The 26,762-nt window shown below is 55.6% G+C and overlaps 1 protein-coding gene across 1 annotated transcript in view; it reads right to left on the reverse strand.

Annotated features, from left to right (window-relative positions):
• The window catches only part of DGKD (diacylglycerol kinase delta), a 95,066-nt gene that overhangs the window by 1,961 nt on the left and 66,343 nt on the right, over window positions 1–26,762 (reverse strand). The window contains exons 10-29 of the mRNA XM_039855571.1: window positions 25,344–25,452; window positions 22,419–22,558; window positions 21,498–21,585; window positions 20,316–20,410; window positions 20,118–20,217; window positions 19,766–20,039; window positions 19,108–19,257; window positions 17,877–18,005; window positions 16,530–16,626; window positions 13,818–13,928; window positions 11,912–12,008; window positions 11,586–11,693; window positions 10,481–10,594; window positions 9,378–9,512; window positions 8,970–9,121; window positions 7,410–7,521; window positions 7,238–7,330; window positions 6,313–6,432; window positions 1,784–1,901; window positions 661–791 (exon numbers count right to left, since the gene is read on the reverse strand). Of these exons, the coding sequence (XP_039711505.1) occupies window positions 661–791; window positions 1,784–1,901; window positions 6,313–6,432; window positions 7,238–7,330; window positions 7,410–7,521; window positions 8,970–9,121; window positions 9,378–9,512; window positions 10,481–10,594; window positions 11,586–11,693; window positions 11,912–12,008; window positions 13,818–13,928; window positions 16,530–16,626; window positions 17,877–18,005; window positions 19,108–19,257; window positions 19,766–20,039; window positions 20,118–20,217; window positions 20,316–20,410; window positions 21,498–21,585; window positions 22,419–22,558; window positions 25,344–25,452 (2,473 nt within the window). The remainder of the gene's footprint in view (window positions 1–660; window positions 792–1,783; window positions 1,902–6,312; window positions 6,433–7,237; window positions 7,331–7,409; window positions 7,522–8,969; window positions 9,122–9,377; window positions 9,513–10,480; window positions 10,595–11,585; window positions 11,694–11,911; window positions 12,009–13,817; window positions 13,929–16,529; window positions 16,627–17,876; window positions 18,006–19,107; window positions 19,258–19,765; window positions 20,040–20,117; window positions 20,218–20,315; window positions 20,411–21,497; window positions 21,586–22,418; window positions 22,559–25,343; window positions 25,453–26,762) is intronic.

The following is a 26,762-nucleotide window of genomic DNA, read 5'->3' on the forward strand; positions in this document are numbered from 1 at the left end:
ACAGACGGAGGTGGAAACGGTGGCAATGGCGACACGAGACGGAAACAGCACACGGACGACGGCACGCAGACGCCCGCCGCGCCCCTCCTGGGAACCGCCGCTGAACGAGACGAAGACCAGGCGCAAGCCTGCCGCCAAGTGGGCCAAGTGCCCCGAGAGCCAGTGCCCGGGGCACAGCCAGGCTCCAGGAGCTCCGGCTACCAGACCTGGGCACGTCACCGCCTCTCCTGTCCCGAGGTGGTGGGAGGTGCTGGCCCACTAAGGGCGTGGACTGCACCAGAGGAGCCGCCACACAGCCAGCAGCTACCAGACGGAACCCTAGTGGGCCGGTCCCCCATCGTCAGAGAGCTCGTCAGTCTGACTGAGCATAGGGCCGCGCCCCCCCCAAGTCTGCGTCAAACAGCTCGCTGTCCAGTCAGGCTGAGAAAAGCGAGGCCCCCACGTGTGCCCCAGCCTTTTCTGGCTGTGATGAGGGGAGACATCACTGCGGGGAAAGGGGTGGCCTCCTGGCCACCATCACATGTCACCCTGGGTCGTGCACAAAGGTCTAAGAACCGTGGAGAAACCTGATGTTATGACATAGCCATGTTGGGGGAGGGGACAGAGCCAGAGCCACGAGGAAGCCCAGGTGTGGGTCCCCGGGCGGTGCTGTGGAAGTACCTTGAGGTCCCTCCGCTCCAGGTGCAGGAGCTCGGAGCCCCGGATGTCGTGCCGTGTGAAGATGTCCTTATACTCACAGAGACTGAGGTGCTCCAGCCAGGCGGCAACCTCCTCCGTGCCCCAAAGATGAGCTGTCAGAGACGGAGACGCGAGCGCGGTCAGGGCCCAGGGCCCAGGGCCAGGCAGGCGGCAGCCAGCACCCCAAAACGCCCCACATGCCCCAGCAGCCAGGACCCTGAGATGCCAGCAGCAGGCGCCCGCCACCCAGCCACGGGCACTGCCCGAGCTGTTCGGAAAGCGGCAGGGGAGCCGCCCGCTCACGGGAGCGAGCTGCGGTGGGGCTGCTGTCTGTTCCTGCCGGGTCCGCCATCTGCCTTCAGGACATTCCCTGTGTCCCCGGAGGACTGCAGAGCAGACGGAGCTGACTGTGCCGCTGAAGCCAGCTCCCCTCCACCTTACAGAGGGTTCGTGTCACTTTGGGCCACGGCAGGAAAGGAGACACACAGTCATTTCATGTGGTCAGAGCCACCACCATTGAAAAAACCCCAATTTCTAGACAAACAGAAGAAGAAAAATCAAAAGGAGCTACCCTGATTGGCAGCCGACACCCCCAAAGGGCCGCCCGGCACCGAGTGCTAGGGACACCTGTGCTCAGGGCCAACCCTTCGGACAGAGGTTTTAAGCCCCAATTTGATGACCCAAAGGCAAAACGTGCCTTAGGGTCATTTTCTATCGATTTCGCCACCCACAGTAGCTGGTGGCCCAGGTTCCAGGGGGCCTTGATCAATGAACCGATTACACTGCAGTCAGCAGCCCCTCGGAGGAAGCAGGCCTGAGTGTGAGCTCCGTGTCTCTGTCTTGTCAGCTCTGCTGTCCTCCTCCCCACCTCGCTCCCCCAATCTAGGGCAGGTAGGTGGCTCTGCGGCCAGTCACCCAGAGTCTGCATGGGGAGTAAGTTCAGGGCCGGGAGTGACCACGGTCAGCAGCCAGCGCAGAGCAGGAGGGCGAGGGTCAGCTCTGCAGCTACAGATGGCCAGCTCGGCGCAGGCCACAACCGGGGTCACAGCCCAGGGACCACGCGCGAGGAGCCGCAAGACCCAGGGAGAGGTCAGGGGGGCGGTACCCGGGGCTCCCAGGCTGCCGTGAGCTTCTCTGTTCTTGTTGTTTTTCTCCTTCTTGAACTTGGTCACCAGGCGGAATTTCCCGCTGCGGCTGCGTTTGGAAAGATCCAGTGTCACGTTCTGTGGGTGGAAAGTGAGAAACGGAAGAATCAGACCCCAAGTCACCAGGGCCCGAGTCTCACCTCTGTCGGAGAGGTGGCCGGGGCTTGGGAAAACATGCTTTGTTCCAGATTTACTTGTGTTTTTCCTCGATTTTCAGTCTTGTATCTATTTTCAATGCCTTTTAAAACAGGTTTCACAGTGATCAGTGTGTATTTTCATATTGTTTTCATTTCATAACGTGCATTTCTCCTGTCGTGAAAAAGCTCTGTAAACATTTAAATATCGGCACCGTTCTCGGAATACGATCGAGTTATTCAGCCAGGGCTCCTGGTGTCACACGAGCCGCCTCTGAGGACCAGCATGACCAGCATCTTTCTAAATGAGCTTTTCCTGCACTTGGTGCTTTCCTCGGATTTAGTCCCTGAGGAATCTCAGGAAGGGGAACATGGGTGGCATGGGGACATCATCCCGGGGTGGCCATCTCCCCATAGACACCTCCAGGGGCCTGGCAGAGTCAACGCTGCCCCAGCGTCACTTGGACTGCCCTGACTGGTCTGTGACCCTTCCTGTGTGCGCGGCTCGTGTCCGTGCAGCACCCCACCACGTTCACAAATAAAGCTTAGTTTCCTTATTTTTCAGGTGTGCCGAGTTCTTCCTGCCCCGGGGTCCTGTCTCCCGACATCCCCACACTGACCCGCGTTTATGACACACTTTCCAGATCTGACCGGGGCGTCTGGTCACCCTGAGGAAACACTCCCCGGCGGGAACATGCTGCCGCACCACCCCAGTGGCCCCATGTGCCCCTCGCGGCGCCTCCCTGGACTTATCACGGACTTTACGTTTTTTTAAGTTTTCCACCGGGAAAGCGACCTCTGGCAACATTTTCTCATCCATCACTGTCAGTACTCAAGAAAGATTTTTACGAACTTCTTATATTTGGCAAAATTATCGATTATCGGTTCTAACAGCTGGTCTGTTAAAGACCCGGAGCTCCAGGCGACCATCACAGCCACCTGTCCCCTCGCTCCTCGGCACTTCCCGCAGGAGGGGACGGCTGCCGGGGGAGGCGGAATCCTCTGTTAGTCTAGACAGAATCCTATTCCGGATTTCGCGATTTATTTTTTTTACTGCGTACGTGAGCACTAAACTTCCAACTTTTAATATGGATATCTTCATCCAATCATAAGATGGGGAGACTAGTACAATGAGGGTGATTAACGTGTTATCTTACTTTGTCTCCCTGCCTTATGAAATAAACCAATTTCAGATGCAAACTCTTCAGTAAGCAACTCTAAAAGAATACTCTTTTAAAAACATAATCACAGCACCGTGATCACACCGACGCCACCAAGAATCCATTACATCTAGAGAATTCATTTGTGTGCAATCTCTCCGACGGCTGTAAAGGTTCATCCTCATAGCTGGTTTGTTCGAATCGGGACCCTATCGAGGTCCACGAGTGACAACTCGGCTCCTGTGGCTCTCAGTCTTTCCCTGCCCTCTTCTTTCCCCTGCAGAGAAACCAGCTGTCCTGCAGGAAGCTGACCTCCTGGCTCCCTCCCCGCTCTGGAGCTGCCGAGGCCGGGGACACGGACAGGTAGGCAGGAGGAGGATGTCACCGGAAGATCCCCCGCTACCCCCCAGCTGTTCCCATCCATTCCCCTCCCACCTAAAGCCAGTGTTCCCCCAAGGGATGGGAAATAGCCTTTTAACCCTCTGTACTTTCCAGCTGAAATCCTTTTAAAAAGAATTTGTTTCATCAACTATTTGATTTAAAGAAACAATTTGTGTGAACCTACTGATAATACTAAATTCTGGAATCGATGCTCTACTTTTAAAAAATGAACTGTGAGAGTTCTGGAGATCTGCTTCATGACACTGTGAAAACGCCTGACCTGACGGAGGCGGTAAAGCTTATGTGTTTTCCCACAATTCAGAAAACTGAACTGGGACAATGTCCAACTTTTTCTAGCTTTGATACAGCTCCTTATATATGGAAATTACATATTCCTTGACATGTTTTCTTTGAAGGTAATATTTTTTCAAGCTGTTACGTGGCTATTCTTTTTAAAATGTCCTCAGATTCCAATTTGTATAGTATCCGTTTTTCCTGAAAAAAATCAAGTTTCATCAACATTTTCAAATGTATTAACATTTCTTTGAATACAAAATTTTCTTATTGTTACATTCCCTTCATCACTTCATTTTCATTTTTTTTCTTATTTATTTTACTTTCCAAGAACCAGCTCATAGATTTGCTACCTCTTTTTTGCTTCCAAAAAAATGATTTTCCTATTTTCACACTTTCATTTCAAGAAGTTTTTGCTTTAAACATTTTATGCATGTAAATGCAAATTAAAATTTGGGGAGTAATTACTAAAAGAACAGTCAAAAAGTAAATATCCCCAAACTACTACAGGGGACAGAATTGTGTGGAAGCACAGACTCATCAATCGAAAGGGAGAAATTAAAAGAAATAAAAAGTGGGACAAATACAAAGTACAATTCTATGATAAAAACATGTCTAAATATATCACTAATCACTGAAAATGTAAACAAATGTAAACAGACTGAACTCTCCAATTAAAACGGAGTAGCAAACTGGATAAAAATCCAGCATTTAGCAATATGCTATTCATAAGAGAGACATTCCAAATAAAGCTTGAAAGTAAACACATGAAAAAAATATACCAAATAAGTGAACTTGAAAATAAAAAGAACTACTAAAGGTCTTTACACAACGATAAAACCTATATGCACCCAATAACCTAGCCTCAAAATACAAAAAGCAAAGATACACGAAATCACAAAGATAAACCGAGACATCTATATTCACGGCCAGAGAGTACAAAAGTAATTGATAAAGCAAGAAGACAAAAAATAAATATTATTATTTTACTAATACAGAGTGATTCACTTTTTATCATTTATTGTATTAACTATGTAATTTTATTTTTTATGATAACACTGTTACTTTGGAATTTACTGTGTTTTCTTGAAATGGTTTATTTTTAATCTTTCTGTGTCATAAGTTTTTATTGGGGATATGGAAGAGAAAACGGGGCTCTTTTTTTAATACGATCTGAGAATTTGCTTTTAAGAGAAGAATCTACATATTTCTTGTTATTTTCATGTTGTTAACTACATCTTTATTACTAGTCTCTTATTTTCTTGTAAATATAATTTTTGTTTCTCTTTTGTAGTGATTTAGAAAGACATAAATCCTTTCAATTACCAGAAACTACCTTTAAGTTTTTCAAAAACATTACTGATTCTACATTTTCCTAATTATCAAAGTCAAGAACTTTTTTTTAACTTGCTTCCCCTTTCAGGGGAGGAATTTAATGGCTTTCATTCCTCTGTCCTTGTCGTCTCTTCACAGCTCACTGTCCAGCTCACGGTCTTTGAAAATTTCATCAGGAATTACGGGGCTACGTTATTGTTACATCTGTTGAATGTTTTACACATCATTTTAGCACTTTTCTTTTAAATCAAAGTAGTATCATATTTATAATTAACTATTTAACCAACTGTAACAAGCTTGGCCTTTTATACCGAAACGCCCTCATTCTTAGGTCGCTGAGTGCTGCTGCCCGGTGGGCTGGACGGCCTCCGAGTCAGCTTTCCACGCAGCGTCTGTGTCTGTCAGCGGCCGCCTGCATACTCAGGGGAGGGTACACGGATGGCAGGCGCGCCCTCCTCTGTCCCCTCACCCTATTGCTGCCAACACATTCTCTCTCTCACGCCAAGCTGGCAGCAGGGGCACCCAACCTTCAGGGTCTAGCAGTTCATCTATTGAGATGTGCCACCCTAAGGTGAACGTTTCTCCTGGTTCGCTCTGTTCTATTCCTGAGAGAAAGGCAGACTAGGACTCGCCTTCATCCAGACGCTGCTCATGAAAACCAAGCACTTGACAAGCGCCTCTCCCGGGCTCCACCTGCCTGCCCTCCTGCCGCTGGAGGCGGAGCAATGTGCCCAGGCTCCTATCTGTCCCAGCTGCAGCACCTGTGGCAAACTGGGGTCTCTAAACACGTGTCAAAGAAAAGCGTGACTGTGAGTCAAACACGTCAACTCTGTCCCTGTCAAAAATAAACCTCTAAGGAACTGCCGTTTATCTGACCAGTGTCCCCATAGTGGGGCATGGGAGGGTGGCCCAGCCTTCTCTCTATCCATTTCCTGGTTAGCCCGCAGTTCTGTCTCCAAGGGCAACAGGTGCCCCAGTCATCAAGGGTCATTCTCGATACCAACTCCCAACTCCTTCCTCCTGCCAGCCTCTCCCGCCTTGAAGGCGTTTTGACAGACAAGCCTGGAGAAGCCTTAATGGGGGCTGCAAGGCCCACACATCCTAACCCACAGCCGCACACAGCACACCAAAGGGAGAGCCACTGAGTCCAGGGATGCCCACACTGAAGCCCCGTGACCCACATACCTCTTCGTCACTGGGCTCCGTGGGCTGGCACAGCCAGGGAGCATCTGCCAGCTTCCTGAGCTGCTGGTCCATCTCGGCGAGAGCGGCCCCCAGCCGCTCCTTCTGAGGGGGGTCCAGCTGCTGCTCCAGCAGGAGGAAAGAGGGACACTGGTTACAAGAGCGAGGAGCCGGGTGACAGCTCAGCCCTGTGCCAGCGCGAGGTCTGCCCCAGGGGAGTTCTTATGAAAAGCTCTGAGGAAACGGAGTCATGGAGCAGCGAAGGGGCCCGTCCAAGAAGCAACAGTGACAGAATTAAACTCTCATCATAAATAATGGAGCAAACCAAGCCTGCCTGAAAACCCCACTGGCGGGCCTGACACTTCGCCTGCTTCCTTGGGACCCCCTGTCAGAGGGAGAGGGGACAGCCCCGCCTGCCTATGCCACGTACAGGAGGTGCTGTCAGAAGCCACGACAGCAGCTGTACCACTTTGGGACGGCACGGTGTTTTGGGAGGAAGAGGAGAGGGTATGAAAACGAGACCTCTGGGCGAGTCCCCAGCTGTGATTTTCAGCTTGTCACTCTGCCTTCTCGGCCCTCCACGTCCTCATTTTTTAACACGAGAAGGTGGCTGGGCCCTTGGGCCTCTCCCTGGGCTAGCTGCCGCGATTCGGGCCCGCCGTGCCTCCCTGGGGCCGCTAATTCAGCCAGGCTGGCGGGGCTGCCAGTGCCCCACCACAACGTCTAAGGAGCTCTGTCTACAGTGAGAGACATTCTTGTCCACAGGACTCCGAAGTGCTGCAGGTGATGTGGTCGCCACGTGGCCTGGTCACGTGGCCCGAGACCCCGCCCACAACGGCCCGGGCTTCCTGAGGCCAGGAACTCTGGGCCAGGACGCGCTGCCCTCTGCGCCCAGTCGCCCACCCACGGGAGCCCGCGCCCAGCTCACCAGGGCCACCCTCCCGGCCAGCAGCAGCTCCGTCTCGCTGCGCAGAGCCCTGAAGTTGTTGACCATGTCCAGAACACCGCTGCCGGTCAGCCCCTGCAGGAACCAGAACAGATACCCTGTAGCAGGCCCGCGGGCTCCGGTGCAGAGGGCAGGGCCAGAAGGGCGCAGGCACCTCAGCGGTCCTGGGCTTGTTGTACACGCGGTCCATGGCCTTGGAGCTGGCGTTGACGGCGTGGGCGAGCTCCTGCTCCATGTCCCGGTGGGACTGCGCGATCTCCCGGATGCTGGAGAGGGCGACAAACACGGCACCCGTGAGGGCCGAGAGCAGGGCGCCGCAGCAGCACCTTGTGGGCATGTAAGTTCAAGGTCTGCCCGGAGGGCCCCCAGGGGCCCCGGCCTGGCCACGATGGCCAGCGCGGAATGACCTCGCCGATCATTTCCTGACAAGTGGCACAGAGGTCTCGCACGAGAAACCTGATGTCCAAATCCAGGTCTCTCCAGGAACTCAATCAGGGAAGAAAATGCCCCAAACGAGATGCCTCGTGAAACAGCAGATGGTCAGCACGGTTTGCAGGCTGGCATGGGGAGACCCCTGACCCTTCCCGCAAAGAGACAGTGCCTACCATGCGCTGTAAGTGGGACGAGAGAACCCGCCTCTGAGGGGGACAATCCTGGGACACAGCCCCAGGCAGCAGCCCCGTGCCTGAGGGACATTCTGGGGGCAGAGGGCGAGCACAAGTCAGGGGAGCGCGGTGGGCTGAGCTGGTGTAGGGAACGACTTGTCCGGAGTCTCGGGAAAACGGGGGGCTGTTGACAGACTTGAAACAAAGCAATGCATGGCAAGTCCACCTTCCCAGCAGACCACTGGGGCTGCCACAGGTTTTCAGGACACAGGCATGAAGACAGCAGGCAGTCAGAGCCTGCCGTGCGGCAAGGCTCTGGACCAATGCTTACGACGTAAGGTAATGAGGGCAGAACTGGCTGAAGACCCGGGGGGCAGGGGTGGCGCCAGCTACCTGAGATGGAGAACACAGAGCACGGGACATGCCACCAGGGAAGGACCCAGAGCCAGAAGGGACACACTGAACCAGAAATGCCCGTGGGGGACCCAGGACAGCTGACGAGCTACAGCTGACACCTGGGGAAAGGGCGTGAGAGGGGCCGGCAGTGCTCCCGGCGAGGGCGGAGGGGGACGCGGGGACAGCAGCACGGAGGGACAGTCAGGAGCACCGGGCCAGCATGCACCGTCAGGGCGCGAAGTGAGGCAGGGAGGTGAAGTACAGGTGACAGACCGACCCAGACTGGCTGCAGAGTCACCGGATGAGGTGACTGAGAGGGCACAAGCCACCAGGCTGAAGCGACCTTGCCAGCGAGAGGCACACGGCGCAGACGCACGAGGTGGGTGTGGAGAACTGACGGGGGACAGAGTGGTGATCGCTGCGCTGGAGGGCCACAGCGGCTCCAGGAGCCGCTCCTCAGAGGCTGAGGGAAAGGAGACGCCTTCGGCGCTGCCTCTTGGGAACAGCATGGAACAGGGAGGGGACTGTCCCGAGGAACCCGGGGTCGGTGTCCGGATCTGGGAGCTGGCTCTGAAGATGCCTGTCGGCCCTAGATGGCCAGTGGGAACGAACCGAAGCCACGGCAAGCAGGAAGCCCGCTCAGCCTCGTGCAGGCGGACCGACCGGCACTGAGGTCCGGGGGCGCTGACCGCCAGAGGGAGGCCAGAGCCCACCTGTGGATGAGGGCTCCCGCCGCCTGCCCGAACTGCTCCATCTGTGTGGCCTCCTCTTCGGACAGGGTCTCCGCGTGCAGCGAGAAGGACGGCGGGCGGGGCAGCTCGCACTTCTGCTTGTCCTCCCAGGACTTCAGGGTGCTCTCAAATGCCTAGGGCGCAGAACCCGGCGTTGCACGTCTGCCGCTCTCAAGAGGAGCGCGGCTAACGGCAACCGTCCCAACCGGGCACCGGCAGGCCGATAGCTGGGAATGGGGACACGACTCTTCCCTGCCCTGGGGAAGGGGACGGGCCCAGGAATTATCACCTTTTGGCTTAATCCTCGTGTCTAAAAAAACTGTAATTCCTAGAACGAAACATTAAAAACTCAAGGTCTCACTGAGTGAGGGGAGCAGGTGTTCCTCTTACCCTGTCTCTGGTGAGCATCTGCGCCCGGTTCTTGTGAATGATCCGAATGTATCCCGGGGGCTGGATCCAGGCCTCTCCGTCCACCTGCACAGGCACGCCCTCGTCCCCCAGGATGGAAATCTTCACTGTGCGACACTGAGCAAACAGCAGGCTGTTACTTGTGCACCAAGCTGAGCCGTATGGCACCGTCGCGGCACTGTGGCCTTCCTGTCCTACGCACCCCAGCAACGCCGGCTGACCTCGGGGGTGACTCCATCCCCCGGCAGACCCTGCGGTCAGAGCATCCTGTCCAGCACCCCCCACCCCCACTGTCCCCTCACCCAGCACTGCATCTGTGATCACAGGGAGGAGACACAGGTGATCAGACAAGAGCACCAGGCCCATGGTGGGGACTCGTGGCTTCCAAGAGCTGCTGGGTCCCTGGGCACATGTGAATACGCTCAGAACCAACGACCAGTGAGTGCTTGATGACGAGCTGCTCTTCTTTTCAACAAAAAAAAATGCTGACGAAGAGTTAAAACTGAAATTCAAGCAGCCTACTGTGCGGACAGACTGGTGTGGCAAGGACTGGACAACACGGCCCACGGTTTGGGTCAGCTGGTGCGTCAGCCCCTCCCCAGGTCTGTGTGCGTAACGGTGCTGCCCTCCCCAGCCCCACAGACAGACACTCACTCCTGACCCGTCACCAGAAGGAAGGAAGGGAGCTCTCTCCCACACCTTCTCCACAGGCCACACGTGCTCAGCCTCCGTCCCCAAACTCAGACACGGGCTGAGGCCAGGCCTGTCTCAACGCATCCCACCCCAGCAAGAGGGGGCAGGGCACAGGTGGCACCCACAGAGAAAGTCAAGGCAGGGGGCTCAGGTGGGGTACAAGTTGGCCCCAGTTTTGAAAGTACTTTTAACTGTCAAATAAGCAGATGCGAAGGGGCTCTTGACCAACTCAGAGGCTGGGCTGGCAGCCTGGGGGCGCGCCCAGTCTCCTGGCCCCTGTGCACCAGGGTGCATTCGTCGGGGAAGGCAAAGTCTCGACACTGGCTCTGGCCGGCCCTGCACCTCCAATCTGTGTAAGCCAGACTGTTCCGGGTCCCACCCGCCTCCAGTACCTGGGCGATCCGGTGATGCTGCAGCTTAATGACCCGAGAGACAGCCATCTGCATACTGCCAAACACGGCCACCACCTCCAAGATCTTATCATCGAACGAGGGAGCTGCAAAAGTCTGAAGGGGCCGGCGTCAGAGCTGACCTGGCCAGCTCCTAGAGCATGTCCCCACTCACCTGGCGCTGCCACACTGGTAAAGGCCAGATGGCCCACTACAAGGTGACCCGTTCTAACTGGAGCAGCAGTTTCGGTGCTAAACCCGTTACTGAGATGCTGAAGCCAGCGGCCTGGGGTCAAAACCCGTATGTGCCACTTATGAGCTGTGTGTCCTGGGGCCCATTACTTAACCTCCCGGCCCCTCGGTTTCCTCATCTATAAAAAGGTATAATGCTGGTATGATCCCCAAGGGGCTGTTTGTTATGAGGACTGTTAGTGCGAGCCAGACGCAGAACAGCGGCCGGCACACAGTAGGTGTGTAGTCACTGTTAACCGCTCTTACTAGCTCCTATGTACGAAAGATGCCACAGTCCTGGTTAACAACACCTCCCAATGCCTCCCACAGTTCCCAGCATACATCCGAAGCTCCCCCCAGCTGACATGGCCACAAGAGAGCCCCATGTTCTCCACACCCCACCCTCTGCACACCGCCTGACTGGAGGACCGTCCCCCCACACCATGCCGTCTGGCCGCTAAGCCTCCCAGCCACAGCTCCCCTGCCTGGAACAGCCTCCCCCCACCACCCCCATAATCCACCTGACTTGGCCAACCCTGGTCATCTTCAAGTCTCAACACAGATGTCCCCTCCTCCTAGAAGCCTTCCCACATCACCCCAAGTCGGGGTGGGCCCAGCTTCTGCATCACACCTGTGCCTCTGACCACATCTGTTCTGCCTGGCCTCCCTTCTAATGAGCAGGGGACCCCACCTGTCTTGTTCTCTACTGTACCCCCAGTGCCAGCACAAGGGAGGTATCCCTCCATCCCTCTGCATCACTAACAGAGCACCCCAAGTGTCGATGCCCCATCGGGGCCCATCGGGGCCCAAAGTGGCTGACAGCCCTTGTAGGGGCCGCCTCTCTAATTACCCCCCTCATCACCCAGCAGCCCCATACATACATCGCTTTGGTGCCCCCCCAGAAGTTGGTCCCTCCGGCATAGCTGGGAATGTTGAGGACAGCAATTCCCTGGAGACTGGGGAGTGGGATGGGCCGCCCATCACACTGAGCAGCACAGACGCAGGACAAGAAGAGAGAAGAGAGAGGCAGGGCATCCATCGGTCCTTCTCCACCAGCGACCATCCCCAGAGCTGAGGCAGCCACAGCCAGTGGCTGGGCTCCTGCCGAGGGGCCAAAAGGCTGGGCAGCCCCTGGGAGAAAGGCTAACAGGAGACCAGCGGCGCCACTGACCGCTGGCAATGGCGGGAGGCCATCTTGCTCACCTCCAGCAGGACCTTCTGCTCCAGGTTCTTGTAGGTTCTGTGCAGCAGCTCCTTGGTTCCGAGAACCCCGTACCACATCATGTTCTTGGTTCGACTCCTGGAGACGGAAAGCAAAGAACTGACGCGGGCTGCGGCTCTCCCAACAGCTGACTACGGCAGCTGCTGCGAAGTGTGGAGCAGCGTCTGGTCAAAGGGGCCGGACTCTGAAACCCCTTGACGCAGTGACACCTCCAGGAAGAACGCGTTCCTGCACGTATCTACGTAAGACGTGCGGAAATGTTATCTACTGACAGGAAATTGTGCTAGAAAGTAATGTTTCCCAAGTAATCGTGCCCTGAAAAGAAAAAAAACATTACAGAACCTCACCAAAATTTTATCAGTCACGACTCTCTCCAACTGTAAAATTATGCTTATCATAAAACACTGGGAAAGTACAAAAAAGGACAAAGGAAAAAGCGCTCTTCCACGTCTGTATGTGCTGATGACAAATGCTGATGTGTGTTTCCTCAGTCTTTTCTAGGCACGTGATTTACGGGTGAAATAACCGGCCTACAGTCTGACCCGCACTGTCCACCCTGCCCCGCACGAGCAGCTGCCTGGCGGATACTTCCCTACGTCACTTAACGAAGTTAATCTCTTTGACCAGACGTGGCTTGTTACCACTCTGAGCTCTATCAATTATACTGCACCGACCCCCTGGCCAACATTCCCAATCACCTCTCTGGGACAGATCTGTAGAAAGAGAATTCTTCTAGGCAGGCTTTTCAAAGCTCTCGAAGCAAACTCAGGGAAAGTTACACCAGGGGCCAAAGTTCTACAAATGTGTCACACACCACCTGTTCCTCACCTACTTTACTCTGCTAAATTATGTCCATTTTAATGCCTTTTGTCATTATTTTTGGGCTCACGGGAAATTCTGAGTGATTCGGGCTCGCCACCACGTGCCATATGCCAGGACGTCCCGGGACACCTCCACACTGTCCCCTGTCACACAAAGCCCCAGAGCGCAGAGGTGTTTGAGTTCTTGAGCACGGTTTTGTTTTCCCACAAACGTCCAACTACACATAACGTGGGTGACTCCTCGGGTATGCAACTCCCTCCCACCCAGACTCCCAGAGGCGACCCTCCGCAAAAGCGGCGCCACGCAGGGCACGTGGCAGGCTGCGGGCTCTCCGGCCAGGTGCCCCAACCTCGGCACCGACGGCTCTTCTCTGCCCAAACTGCATGCAGCTCCCGCCCCCTCTCCCAGAAGGTCACGGCCCAATGGGCTCTTCCTCCGGGTGGCGGCTGCAGGGTGGGAGGCGGGCACACCTGCCCTGCTCCCGCAGAGGAGCGGGGTTTCTACTTCAGCCGGGAGGAAAGCTCCCCATTTCTTCCTCCCTGTGCCCAGGCCAGGGGGAGCAGAGATGGTAACTCGGGGGAAGAACCTGAACAGCCCAGGGAAAGCCTGCAGGACCCCATGTGGACACCTTCCTGTGGAGCGCGGTTCCCATGGGCCCTGATCCCGCTGGGGGAGACAGCTGGTGTGGTGAGCACACAGACAATGACACTGGAGACTCTGCCACAGGAACAGCACACTTCACATCACCTGCCTCTTCACAGTGTCATCACAGACCCACAACCACCTAGGAGACTCTCCAATCGACCAGTCGCTTGTTTTCTCATGAATTCGCCCCAAACTGACCGACACTAGGAGACCCCTCCTCCAGGCCGGCCTCTTGAGCTTCCACCCACTCCCCCCACATGCGTGGAGGCATCTACGCCTTCCGACACAAAGCACTCAGGCTCGTCTCTCTCTGCCTTAGCACTGCACGTACCCTTCACCCAGACTCCAGAAGTTACCTCACCCTCCAGAGGAGAAACAAGAAACACGTGGAGGACAGGTGTGTTCACAGGCGTCACCCACCTGCACTTCTCCGGGTGTTCGTCACGCTTGTTGTTGAAGTCCAGGGATATCTTCGCATCCAGGCCGATGCCAAAGTAATTGTTCATGACACACTTCTCTGTGTAGTACTCTCTGCAAAGGGGGTTCGGAGCAATTAAAACCACCTGCTTGGCCCTCTGACTTCACAGCCTCCCAACCTCTAAGCGCTCCTTCCTGAGGGCAAAACTCATTGTTAGTTTGGGGTTTGTTTTTTCTTTTTGGTAACAACTTTATTGAGACCTAATTAACATACCATATAAATTAACCATTCAAAATGTACAACGCAACGATAATAACGCATTCGCGGAGTCACAGAACCATCACTACAGTCAATTTAAAAACATTTCATCGCCCCCAAAAGAAAGCTTTTAGCTGTCAGCCCCAACGCCTCCCCGGGGCCTGGCAACCACCAATCCACTTCCCGTCTCTATGGCTCTGCCTCTTCTGGGCAATGCACAGAAATGGGATCACGCTGTGGGGCCTTTATGTCTTTCCCCTTCGCTGAGCACAGGTTTTCAAGGTTCATCTGTGTTTAGCGCTTCGCCCCAGTTTGGGGGTGCCCCACTTTATCCATTCATCAGGTGGACATCTGGGCCGTTATCGTTAACGTTCGCACACACACTTGAGCGTGAACGTGTTTCACTTCTCTCCGGCACTTCCCAGGAGCGGAGCTGCTGGGCCATGTTTCCCATGGCAGTCTGAGGACCTGCCAGGCTGTTTCCCACAGCGCTGCTGTCTCACGCTCCCACCAGCAACAGCACACCTGATGACTTCATGGCCCATAGACTCACAGAGACCTGAACTCAATGTCAAAAGGACCCTCAAACATCCCTAGACCCAACAAAGCAGCCTCCGAATTGGAAAACGCCCATCCCAGCCCCACGGTGACAACAGCTCCCTCTCCCGTGTCCACTGCTCTAAGACTCATTTCATTCCAGCTTCTGCAGCTCCACCCAGCCTCACCCTCCCGCTGTGGAGCCAAACGCCCACTGTCATGGCCACAGGGGTCACAGCTAGGGCTCTGCGAACCCTGGTTCCCCTCAGCGCAGGTGGGCGAAGGGAGCAGCCCCCGGCCTCCACCCAGAGGAAGCAGCAAGGAGAAGGTGTGTTCCTGCTGTTCCTAGTGGAAGTTCCCATGGAAACTCGACAGGGTGGGGGCGCAGGGCTCCGGCTTGGCCCAGAACCCCCTTCTAATACCTCTTTAGATGAGCAGGCTCCTGCAGCCTGAACTGAGAAGTGATCACCACGTGCACACTTCTGTGACACAGCTAATCCGAGCTCCTCAGAGCTGGGTGACAGCAAAGCTCTGGGACAAAACTATTTTCTGGACTGAAGACGTGTTGTCCAGTATTTACAGATTCTGGGGAAAGAGAGGGATCCAAGCCAGAAAAATGGCATAGGGACAGAGGGAGGACAGGCCAGGCACGGGCCCTGGGAAGTAAGTGGCAGACGGGCGGCTGTGGGCGGCTGTGGGCGGCCATCGCAGGCAAAGGTGGGGAGGTGCCAGGTGACAGCCCCGGCATGCCACCCTGGGTGAAGGCAAGAGAGCAGTTTTTGTCCCCACGAGTGGAGAAGTGCACACTCTCTGAAGAGGAGCAGAGGAAAAGAGACCGAGAGCCACAGCTGCAGACACAGAGCCTCAGTGATCGCGGGTGAAGGGGACAGACAAAATGGCGAGTTCGGGGCCCGGTGGGCGCGGCTCATGGAAGGGTGCGGCCCTGGCCTTTTTGAGGAAACCACCTCGGGAGGGGTGGGGAGCAGCCTGGCTGGCAGCAGTGTCAGGTCCCGGAGGGGACGCCAAGGTGCTGGGCAGGCCTGCGCCTGGCAGCAGGTGTCTGGAACGTGGCCGCTCGCTGGCAAACCGGCCCGGCAGAGCTGCCACATCACAGACTTTCGTTCCGCTTTCCCAAAACCCAGTTTCTGTAAACGGTACACTTCTCACTGTTACCCTGCCCCACGCCAGATGCGTGGTTGGCAACTTCCAACCAACTGCCACCAGTCACTAGCTGCCCAGGACTTGCCATCAGACGGCAGGAAGGAAAACCTAGAAGAACGGGTTTTCAAAATTGCACGTGTCCGCAATGGCCTCTGTGCACACGAGGCCCTGCCAGCACTGCCGCAGAGAAGCCCCACACGCCTCGGCACCGCCAGAGGACCCAGCGCGAGCAGCACGGAGCCGCGCCGGAACGTCCCTCCCGCTCGTCTAAACCTCTAAGTGTCAGCCTGGGGACCGCGAGCAGGAGCTTCCAGCCCAGGAACCTGTGACTCTGCGGCACCAACAGGGGCGCAGACTGCACGGGAAAGCAGCAGGTGGCAAAGGCAGAGGGAGGATCAGGAAGAAACGCCAACACGGGGCCGGCCAAGGCTACTGAAGAACAATGCAGAGGTGACAATGAAGAAACTGCAAAGTTAGTTCCCAGTGGGAGTTTCTGAACCACCGGAAACCTCAGAACGTGAAGTCTGCTCAGCAGACACTGACTCATGGTGGCTGCAAGGCCCTGGGGATGAGCCGGGACCAGCAAAGCCCCTCGCAGAGAGCCTCCGGCCACACTCGGCCGCAGCTCCACAGCCCCGGGGTTCTCCCTGTCGGCTGACGTCGCCTACGGCTCAGGAGTTTCCCTAATTCGAATCAGTTTTCTATGCTCCGGCATTTTTTTTTTAACAATGTGCTCCCTCGGTGCACCCCATACTCACAGGTTTTCTGGTTCGGAGTTGAAGGGATCAGCATTAATCAATAAGCGACTGATGACGGATCCTCCAGGCAAGGAACCGGACATCCCAGCCCGAACGTCTGTGAGGGGACAACGGAGGACACGCACTGTCAGGAGCTGAGCTAAGAGAAGCTCACATCTCTGAGGCTGACACACACAGCCTTCAGAACATTCTAATTAGAGGTTTCCAAAATAACATATAAACGTGTCCAAATTTTGACAATTAACAGCCTCAAGTCGAAAATCACTATCATCGATACGTATTCATGGAACAAAAACAAACACACAGAGTGGTAGAAATCAACACCTATGACACACGTAAAAAACAAAAACAGAAACAATAACAAAACAGTTCCCTTTAAACGTAAGAAACTCCACCAAAATGACTTCTTTGCACAACCAGTCTTGAGAGTCCAGCCTTGCAGCTTTAGAAGGCAAAATTCACGAGAAATAACCAGTAAGGAACACTCACGTGGCCAGAACCTTCACGCTATCTGCACAGGTTTAAAAATTTTAAATCAAACATAAGGCAGAAACCTAACTCTACTTCTGACTCTTCTGCCATCCATCCCTTCCAGTAACATCTTTCTCACTGATTAACCAAAGGTTTCTCATTAGCCTCGCTTCCAAAGAGCTTCCGGAATCGTCTTCCTTTTCAGTTGAGATTCACTGGCACTTGCCAAACCACTTACAAGAGCAGACGGTGTGGCTAAGGGGCCTCAGGAACCTACCTGAAGCTGGTCAGGGGAGTCTCATTGGCAATTACAACCCCCGTACTAGTCCTTCCTTTGAAGACACACAGTATTGTCACCCCACCCTCCCGGGCAAGGGAAAGAAACGACAGGAGTTGCCCCCACCCCACCTAGCAGGGAAAAGAAAGTCGACTGGGCCCAGCCCTCCTGGCAGCTAGCTGTGCTCCTCCTGCGACCATGCTGGAAATGACAAGATGACCCCACGGTCCCCGTCACTGCCAGCCTGCCCCCTGCTTTCTACTCAGGGTAACTCCTGTTTACCCTTCAGCACCCAGCTCAAGTGTTGCCTGCTCCATGCCACCCTCACGGAGCCCTAGGTGGTGATTTGGGTGCTGTCTGCCCTTTGCAATAAACAAGGGCACTTTCCACACCATGGTCTAACTTTACAGTTCTGTCTAGTTCCCCGTCCTGTAACTCTTGGAGGACAGGGACCCAGTCTCGTTCATTCCCACAGACCCAGTGCCGGGCAAAGCGACAGGCCCCCACCTCGCTGGCCTGTAGGTTAGGGCCTTGATACCCTCTTGCAGACACACTCAGCCACGGTCAACCCTGGCCCACCTAGGGGTGGGGACACTCACTTGGAAACAGGATCTTTGTGTTCAGTGCTGGCAGGCCGTCCCGATTTCCTGACTGGGGAGGAAGAGACGCAGAACTGCCCAGTGACAAACTTCCTTTGCTTATCAGCTTCTCACATGGTGACCTGGACACTATAAAAGCAGGAGAGAACCATAAGACAATCCAAAATAAAACATGACTAATTATTAGAAAAATGCCAGGTAGAAAGGCTGAGGGCAATGAGGAACAGTCACACACCGCCGGCCAGCCCTAGGTAAGGTGGCGTGAGATAGAGAAAGAGGCCCAGGGAGAGAGAAACGAGGAGGGGACAGAGAGGCTAGTAGGTCTGGAAACCCTCTAGAGCAGGGGTCCCTAACCCCTGGGCCGTGGACCAGCACTGGTCTGTGGCCTGTTAGGAACTGTGCCACACAGCAGGTGAGCGGCGGGCTAGTGAGCGAAGCTTCGTCTGTATTTGCAGCCGCTCCCCAGCGCTGGCATCACCGCCTCAGCTCCACCTCAGATCGTCAGGCATTAGATTCTCATAGGAGCAGCGGTCCCTGGTGCCAAAAAGGTTGGGGACCGCTGCTCTAAAGGGTGACAAAGGCCACCGAGGGGGAGGCTGGGCAGACGTGGAGGGGCTAAGTCTTAGTCACTCGGAGGGCTGTGGGAGCCCATGCAGAGTGCAGCTCTGAGTAGCAATGACCATGGAGTAGACTAAGGGAGACACCTCTAGTGGCTTCTCCAGGCTCCAGAGGAGGAGGCCACAGAGGGCCAGTGAAGGGGGCAACTGTCCACATCACGAGCCGAGCTGGGGCTGTTCCAGGAGGGCAGGGGTCCCCGGCAGACGGCCCGTGGGGCTGCAACCAGAAGCGCCTGGCAAGGCCAGCTCTGGCTGCAGTGAATTTCGCACACAGGCATTTGGCTGGTGGCAGCCAGGGGCCCTTGAGCCCTGAACTGGGACCCGTGGGGCACTGAGCCCTGTTGGGTCTGAGGTGCGCAGGCAGGTTCTGGGGAGAGCATGGTCCTAGGCGGCAAGACTCCCCGCCGCCCCCCACACACCTCCCACCTGCCACCAGACAAGCTGCATACAGTGGGCAGAGCGGGTGGAGAAAAGAAAAGGTCACGTGTCCTGACTTCCACACTGCCAAGTGACCAAAGCAATGACGAAGAAGCACCCTGAAACCTCCCTCGGCAAGCGGAGTGGCGACAAGGCCTGGTGGCGGCGCTGAGGGCCACGCGCCAGCCGCACAGTACCTTTGCGGAGGCTCCTGCACTTGGCCGCCCCGCAGCTCCCGCTGTGGCACAGTCTGTCATCCGATTTCAGGTCTTTCTTCCCCTCCGACTCGGAGAGCCCCAAGACAAGCCTCTCCTGTTCTTGGGTCTGGGCGTTCTGCTCGTCGACAGCTGTGCGAGGAGAGAGAGTTTGTGGCTCAGCCGTGGGTGTCACCACAGACAAGGCCAAGCTGACGCGGTCCCTGTAGAACAGACTCCCCTCTTCATCTCCCAGCTGTGTGGCAGGGTCACCACATGTTAGGGCCCTTCCGGGGAGTGGGCCCCATCCAGGAATCAGTTTCTTCACCACACTCTCCGTGGGAGCCCATGCGAGGCACCTTCACACCAGCTGGGAAGGTCCCACCGGCTCTGCCTCCTCCTTTCCAGACCCCCGGGGTGCTGCCCCAGTCAGCAGCGTCTTTACATCAGACACAAGCAGGTGAAGAGGGAGCAATGTCCCCAGCCCGCTCTTAGGTGGGAGGAGCGGCCACATGCCACGCGGTCCAGAAGTAAACCGGACAGGCTGGAAGTGACCGGCACCCTGGCCTACACACGGGTCCCTGTCTATCACCACACTTGGGAGAAGGGCGTGCCCCGTGCCCAGCGGATAAAGCTCCCGCGTTACTAAGAGACTAGCCACCTTTTTCTGTGTGTTCTATGATCTGACGGATCGCCTTCTTCAGGCTGTTGGCTCTTAGCATGAGTTGTTCCCGAGGCCGGAATATCTGCGGCCGGGCTGGGCACGCCGACCCCACCGAGCGGTCCACTGCGGAGCCACAGCCGCTGCCCAGCCCGTCTCCGTCTTCCGCCTCCTCAGCAATGGTGGGCGGTGGGGTGGGCAGAGAGGACAAGGCCTGCGACTCGTCGTCCAAAGTCTTGAGGAGGGAATCCAGCTTCTCTTTCAGGACAGAGCACTAAACGAGAAACAAATGGGAGGAGATGGGGTGCCTCTCCGTCCTGATGGCCTCCCGCTCGGGTGCCCTGGGACAAACCTTCTTGGCCACGGCCTCTGACTCCTCCGAGCCCTCAGCTGTCTTCTCATAGGCCTTGCCCACTCGCGCCACGAAGTCCTTCACCGTCTCGCAGAGCACCCTGTGGGAGCGAACGCAGAGACACTTCCAGACACTTCTGCTGGGGACCCGGCACCCTGCATGGTGGACCCCGGCTCCCCCAAGGCCACTGGCACTCACTTCGCCGATGATATCACCACCGAGTGCTGGTCAGAGGTCAGGATTTTAGAAAGATGGGCCGCGACAGAGTCTTCATAGAAGAGAATCTGCTGTACCTACAATTATCCCAAAACGGGTCCGTCCACGCCCACGAAGTCCTCGCCCGCTCGCCTGCCCCCCCACCGGCCCCGCCTCGGCTCACTTCACTAGCCTGAGACCCACAGAGCCATCTGAAAGATTTCAAAGGCTTCAGCAAGATACAGACAGATGGATCTTAACAAAAAACAATGTGTCAATATCAACTTACAAACAGCTCTGCTTCTTTATCTGCAGCTCACCAAGAGCAGCATGTGCTGGGGACTGTCACCTTTAACACAGGAGTCCACAGGCAGGGCTCCTTAACTTAGGGCCCCTTCACAGCAAACACGCATCTCTCTACCTGGGTGGGGACTGGCCCGGCCCCTCCCCTTCTCTCAAGCCGGGCACCGGGCACCTGCTGCCTGCTGAGATGGGAGCGCTAACCACGTGATGGACCCCTCTCTAGGCTCCGCCCAGGGCTCGGCAAACTTTACTGCAGGTTACACAGTAAACCCCTGAGGCTTCGCACACATATTCGTCTTCTCTTAAAAGACACAGACCATTCTCTGCTCGCCAGCCACGTCAAAGCAGGCCCAGGCAGATCTGGCCTAGAGGCCACAGTCTACTGACTGCTGCCCTAGCCCACTGTCCTTGACCCTCTTGACAGGCGGCCAGCCCTTGGCAGAGTTTTCTGTCTCCTGCTCAACCAGGAGCCAGCTCGCCCAGTGGGAATAAGGACAGCTATGTGCCCAGTACTGTGCTGTTGCAGGATAAAATGAAGAAGGCAAAAGGCAAAGTCCAAGCCCTTACAGAACTACTCGTAAAAGGAAAAGAAGGGCTAACCGCCGAACTAGCACAGGCTAACTACAAAGGGTCACGTGCAGGGTCACCGAGGAGCCAGCCAACAGAGTGCACTGGAAGAGGAGGAAGTCCTTGGAGACCACCAGCACAAAGGACCCCAAATCTTGGTGACAGCCCAGGAAGCCCCCAGCTGACCTCGAAGCCAGGGAAAAGGTTTGGTGTCAGAGTGCACACAGCTCCAGCTCAACCTTGGGCTGACCCTGCACCCCTGCGGGTCCGACCTAGGGTAGGGCGTGAGGGCACGCAGGGGGCAACCGGAAGTACCTCGGAACCCTCGCTGAAGTCCTCGGTGACGACGGTGGAAGAGGAGGCCGGCCGGGGGGGTTTGGTCTCATAGGCCATGACGCTCCACCTGCACACACGAAGGCAGCTCTCAGCAGCTGACTCCAGCAGCCGGGGTGGGCCTGGGACTCAACTTTACACAATGCTAACTATCTGTAAGCCCTCTGTCTTGACTCCACGCCCCATAACTTGGCTCTTCGCTTTACTGAGAACAAATGTCACACCAACAGGGCTGTGTAGCTCCGCTGAAGGAGGTAAAATGTATCCCAGAACCAGAGATCTACAGCCCCTCGGCCAGCTGCCAGCTCCCCCAGGGGGCACGCATTCCACAGGCACCAAAGGCACACACACCTCCCTCAAGAGGAGCAGCCAGCGTGTGTTTGAAATCATGCCTGCTAATGGTAACCACAGGATCCTGTGACAGAACACGAGCGTCTTCAACACCAACAATTTACCACAGGCTGGGGGTCCGTGGGATTTCAGACACAAACTCAAACTAAAAGCAGCTCACTCAGGAAGAATCCAAAGAATTTTTAGACAGAGAACACGTATCCAATTCTTAGATTCTTCTGGGAACGGGATATGGGAAAAGCGGTTTGCTCACCTACGGACAAGGAGGACTTTGCTGACAGGAGCTGGATGCGGGCTGCAATGGCCAAAGGGGACAGAGCCACCTTCACAAGAGGCCCAGTGGGTCAGGGCTGGCCCCTGAGAAGATGTGACCACTGTGAGCAAGGTTCCTAACCTGTTCTGTTACCTTTCTCATAATCTTGATCAAAAGTTAAAAGAATTCTCACTGAGGTCAAATTTTTACAAGTCCCTACAGTGAGCCCACAGTTTGCAGGGACCCCGGGAAAGAACACCTCATGCAGGTGACCGGTCTCAGTGCGCGTCCCCACTCACCTGTCCAGCATCTTGGTGCTGGCTCTTTCCAGCTTCTCCAGGATCTGCGGGAGCTGCGTGTCATCGTCACAGGCCGAGCCCCAGCCTAACACACGAGCCAGGTCGTTCCCTGTGCCGAGCGGCAACACTCCCAGCTGACACTGACAGACACAGCAGGAAGACACGGCATTCAACACCCTGCTCCTCGCTGGCAACGGTGGCTGCGCTCGGCGCGAGATCTGCTCTACGGTGCAGTGCTGGCCCTTTGGCAGAGCCGTGAGGTAGCACGGGTGGCCTTTCTGACTCGACAGAGATGTCCTCCGTCTCTCACAGGTCCGCGTCTTGACGATTAATCCTCTAGGACCTCTCTGATATTTATTTCCCATGTTCACAGCCATGGCCACAGTCCTGTCCCTGACAGGTGAGTTCCTGAACCCCTGAAAGAGCACTCTGTGACTCCCCACCACCACCTGGTCATCCACTACAACATCTTACTCACTGCTACCAAGTTCATCTTCCAAAAACGTTACCAGTGCCGTATCACTCCTCTAAAAACATCCTCAGTGGCTTCTAAGTCCCATCAAAACAGATACCAGGACATCCACGGTCTGGCCACCAAACTTGAGCATGCCCCAGGGAGCCCCAACCACTGCTCAGGCCCTGCCCCCTTGGAATTCCCAACCCAGAGCCCCCCACGGAAAGCCCGCCACACCAGATCAGTGCTCAGGAAGCTCCCCAGACACTCAGGAGCGAGCGAGTGAGCTCCCTCCGCCTCCGACCCCGATGTGCCATGTGCGGGGAGGGTCACTGGTCCACCCTAAGCACTGCACAGCCCAGGGCCACCTGCCTGGCCACACAAGGGAGGTCCCACCACCATGCCGGGGACAGTAGGCTGGAGGGCGAGGACGAGGAAGCCCGAGCACCAGGCAGAGAGGTGACCATCCTGCCCAGTCAGAGCTCCATGGAGAGGAGGCAGTGAGGAGGGGGTGAGGCAGAGAAGCAGAGGAGAAAGGCGGAGCCGACTTGGGGGCCCTGGGAAACTGTGTTGTGGAGTCTGGGCTTGATCCTAAAGCAAGGGGCCACGGGAAAGCTCAGAGGTGCTCGAGCAGAACCGCCCATGGGACAGCCCCCAAGGAGGAGAGGTCAGACGGAGGCCTGGGGGGCCTGGACACCTGGGGCGGCAGGACTGAGCCCCACAGCTGACTGGAAATGAGGGGGGGGAGGAGGAGGAGAAGGAAGGAGGAGGGGAGAATCAACAACTGTGGGGGAGGTGCTACTCTCAGACTCAGAGGAGGGGAGTGCAGAGGAAGGCAGGGCTGAGCAGTGGACTCCAGGCTGGAAATGTCAGGCCTGCAGCAGGAGCTGAGCAGCAACCAGGTGGAAGGTGAGAACCGCAGAGCGGGTGGGGCCTCAGGAAAGCCGGGGGACAGGGGATCAAGTGGCACAGAAAAGCCGAAGGAGATAAGTGCTCACTGAACTCAGCTGAAGTCATTTTCCTGACTAGTGACAATGAACTTGTAGATTCCTGGCGAAGTCACTGGACCTGAGTGTAGTGCTCTAGGTTCACCACTAGGGAGCAGCATCCTCTTTCCTGAGCAAATGGCCTGGCTTGAGTTTAGGTCATGGTGCACCGTGGACACCACTCAGGGACCCGGGGATAAATACTGACAACAAGCAGTCTGCCCACCTACAAGGACCCCCGACACCGAGAGTAGGACGAGAATGCTAAGTCTATGAAAAATACTCTCCAGTCAGATCAAAGATTTGAAGAAAAAGTATGACAAAAGCAAATGACAAACTAGGAAAAAATATGACCAAGGAAGTTTATACCCTTAATATGACAATAATTCTTAGAAATTAATTTTTTTAAAAAAAATCTCAAAATCTAGACAGTAAACATAAACAAGATGATTCATTTAAAAATTTATGGTTAAATGAGAGATTTGACTTCACCAGAATTAAAAATAAAACACGTTTTGTCTACTTAACTGAGCAAAAAGGAACAAAGTGGAACAATGGACGGTGTGTGGGAAAGGATGGTTTTCCGGTAGCATCGGGAAATTAAATTGGTACAGCCCTGATGGAGCTCAGTGTGACAGGACAGAGCACGGTCTACATGTGGGTGCCCTGAGAGAACAGAGTCGGGCGCGTGTGCGGTTTTCACCAGAGCAGTCCTTCCAAAGCAGCGTGAGCTGGCCCAGAGCCGGCCCAGCTCTGCCCAGTGTTGAGCCACCCCACACCCCGCCACTTACGGCCGTGGCGTGACCGCACGTGCCACAACGTGCTGATCTTAAAAGTGCGGTGCCAGAACGGCATGGCACGAGCCTGTCTGAGTTAAAACTGCGTCGCACCACACGCGTGCTGACAGGCGGGCCTGAGGGGCTGTTACCAGTCAGCGGTGGGTCACTACCGCGGGGGGAGGAGAGCGAGGAAACAGGGGGTGGAAAAGCCACTTTTTTTTTTAATAATCAATGAACTTTTTTTTTTAATAATCAGAAAATTCTATTTTTAATTGAATAGAGGCAAAAAATCTAAGTCTAAGGGACCCTAACTCTGACTTGAAGTTCAAGTCTACTCTGTCCCCTCCTCACCAGCAAGAGGCATCAGGCAGTAGATTATATCGCTAACCAATGAGCAGGCAGGCGCAGAGGATGGCAGCTCCACCCAGACCTGCTCCCAACCTGGGACTGGCAGGGACCAGAATGTTCTTTCTATAGCTCCTTTGTAGCTCCCTTTACTTCTAACTGTGAAGTTCCTGTTCCTATGTCACAGCTACAGCCCCGGGCACCCTGATGCTATCTAGCCACCTGCTCTTCCCTCGGAGACCCTCGCGGCCCCTTCCCGTAACGGTGCTCCAAGGAGACAAGGAGCATCGCCCAGGATAGCGTGGCCTGTCTCTGACTGTGACACTGCTCTCCCTGGGCTGGGCCCTTCCACGTCAGGTACCTGTTTGTGCAGATTGAGGCTGTCAATTTCAGAGAGGACCCAGCCGACACTGCCGTCCCCACCGCACACCAGAATCCGGAAGGTATCAAACTTCTGGAATAAGCGTAAGCTGCAGAGAAAAAAAGTCGATGAAATGAGGCACATTCTAAAGGACAAATGATGTCCAGTTAGCCCTGGACGAGGGGCCCCTTCTGTGCCCCCCATGCCGACCCTGCGCCCCTACCTGTGAATAGACCTCTCGGAGACAGAGCCCACGTGTGCTCAGGCTCAGCCACTGGGGCCCCCACCCACGGCCTCTGCACCCAACCCGGCTCCCCCAGCCGCACACTCAGCCAGCAGCCCCACGTGTTGCTCGGGAGCCCAGGCCACAGGATTCTGTTCATACTTTACCTGTCCCTCTGGGCCACTCCAACCTCCCAGGCATTGTGACCCACTCCACCTCCTTCCTGTGCTTCTTATCACCTTGCCACCTGCATTCAGTGTCCCCCTCAGCATACCCCACAGCCTTCTGCTCACTCCTCACCCTCTCCCTGAATGACCTCAGCCCATTCAGGGACCACACAGAAGACGCCAATGACCCCAAATGACCTAAATGACTCAGAACGATGACCTCGAGGTTTTCCTGAAAGACAACACTTGCACGTGTCTACCAAACACGCCACTCGGATGTCGCATGGGGGCCTCCTTGTCCTAGGCTGCCTTCCTTGGAGAATGGCAGAACCACCATCAACCCAGTCACCAAGCCAGTCCCCACTGTCCCCTGAGTGCAGGCCACCATTGCATCTCTGATAATCACTACCAGAGCCCCCTCCCTACCTCAGGTCTCCTGCAGCACCCTCCAACTCCGGCCAGCAGCCTAATCTTCCCAAATCAAGTCTCGCCGAGTGCCTCGCTGTAAGAAGTTACCTCTTGTTTCTAAGAAAGGCTCATACCTCTCGGCCAGCACCCATGCCCCTTCCTGGCCAGCAGCCACTTGCCCATCTGCCCAGCTGCTACCGCTGCCATGGCCGCCCCACCATGTTGTCACCGCCTTGCACACACGGCACCTCTGCCTAGAAGGCTCCCCCTTATCCCGCCACAACTCTCCTCGATGCTGCTTCAGGGGGGAAACTGAGACGCCCCCACCCACAGTTTAATTTATAAGCCCCGTCCCTGGGTTCCCACAGAATCTGCACATCTCCTTGTCAACGTGACAGATCACTCTGGTGACCGTGACTGCCCGTGTGCCGCACCCCTGGCAGGCAGGGCCCCACCTTAATGGCCGTGCATCCAGCCAAGCCTGAGCCAGAGGAAGGTCTCGGAGGACAAACGGGGCGACTGACATGATCCAGAACTCGAAGGATAAACAGAGGTGAGGCTCTGAAGCGGCAAGGCTGTGTCTGACCTTCAGGTCGTGACAGAAATGGTCACATATTCCTC

Source organism: Pteropus medius, unplaced genomic scaffold (assembly GCF_902729225.1).
Source record: "Pteropus medius unplaced genomic scaffold, Ma_sr-lr_union100, whole genome shotgun sequence".
In the NCBI taxonomy this organism is placed as follows: domain Eukaryota; kingdom Metazoa; phylum Chordata; class Mammalia; order Chiroptera; family Pteropodidae; genus Pteropus; species Pteropus medius.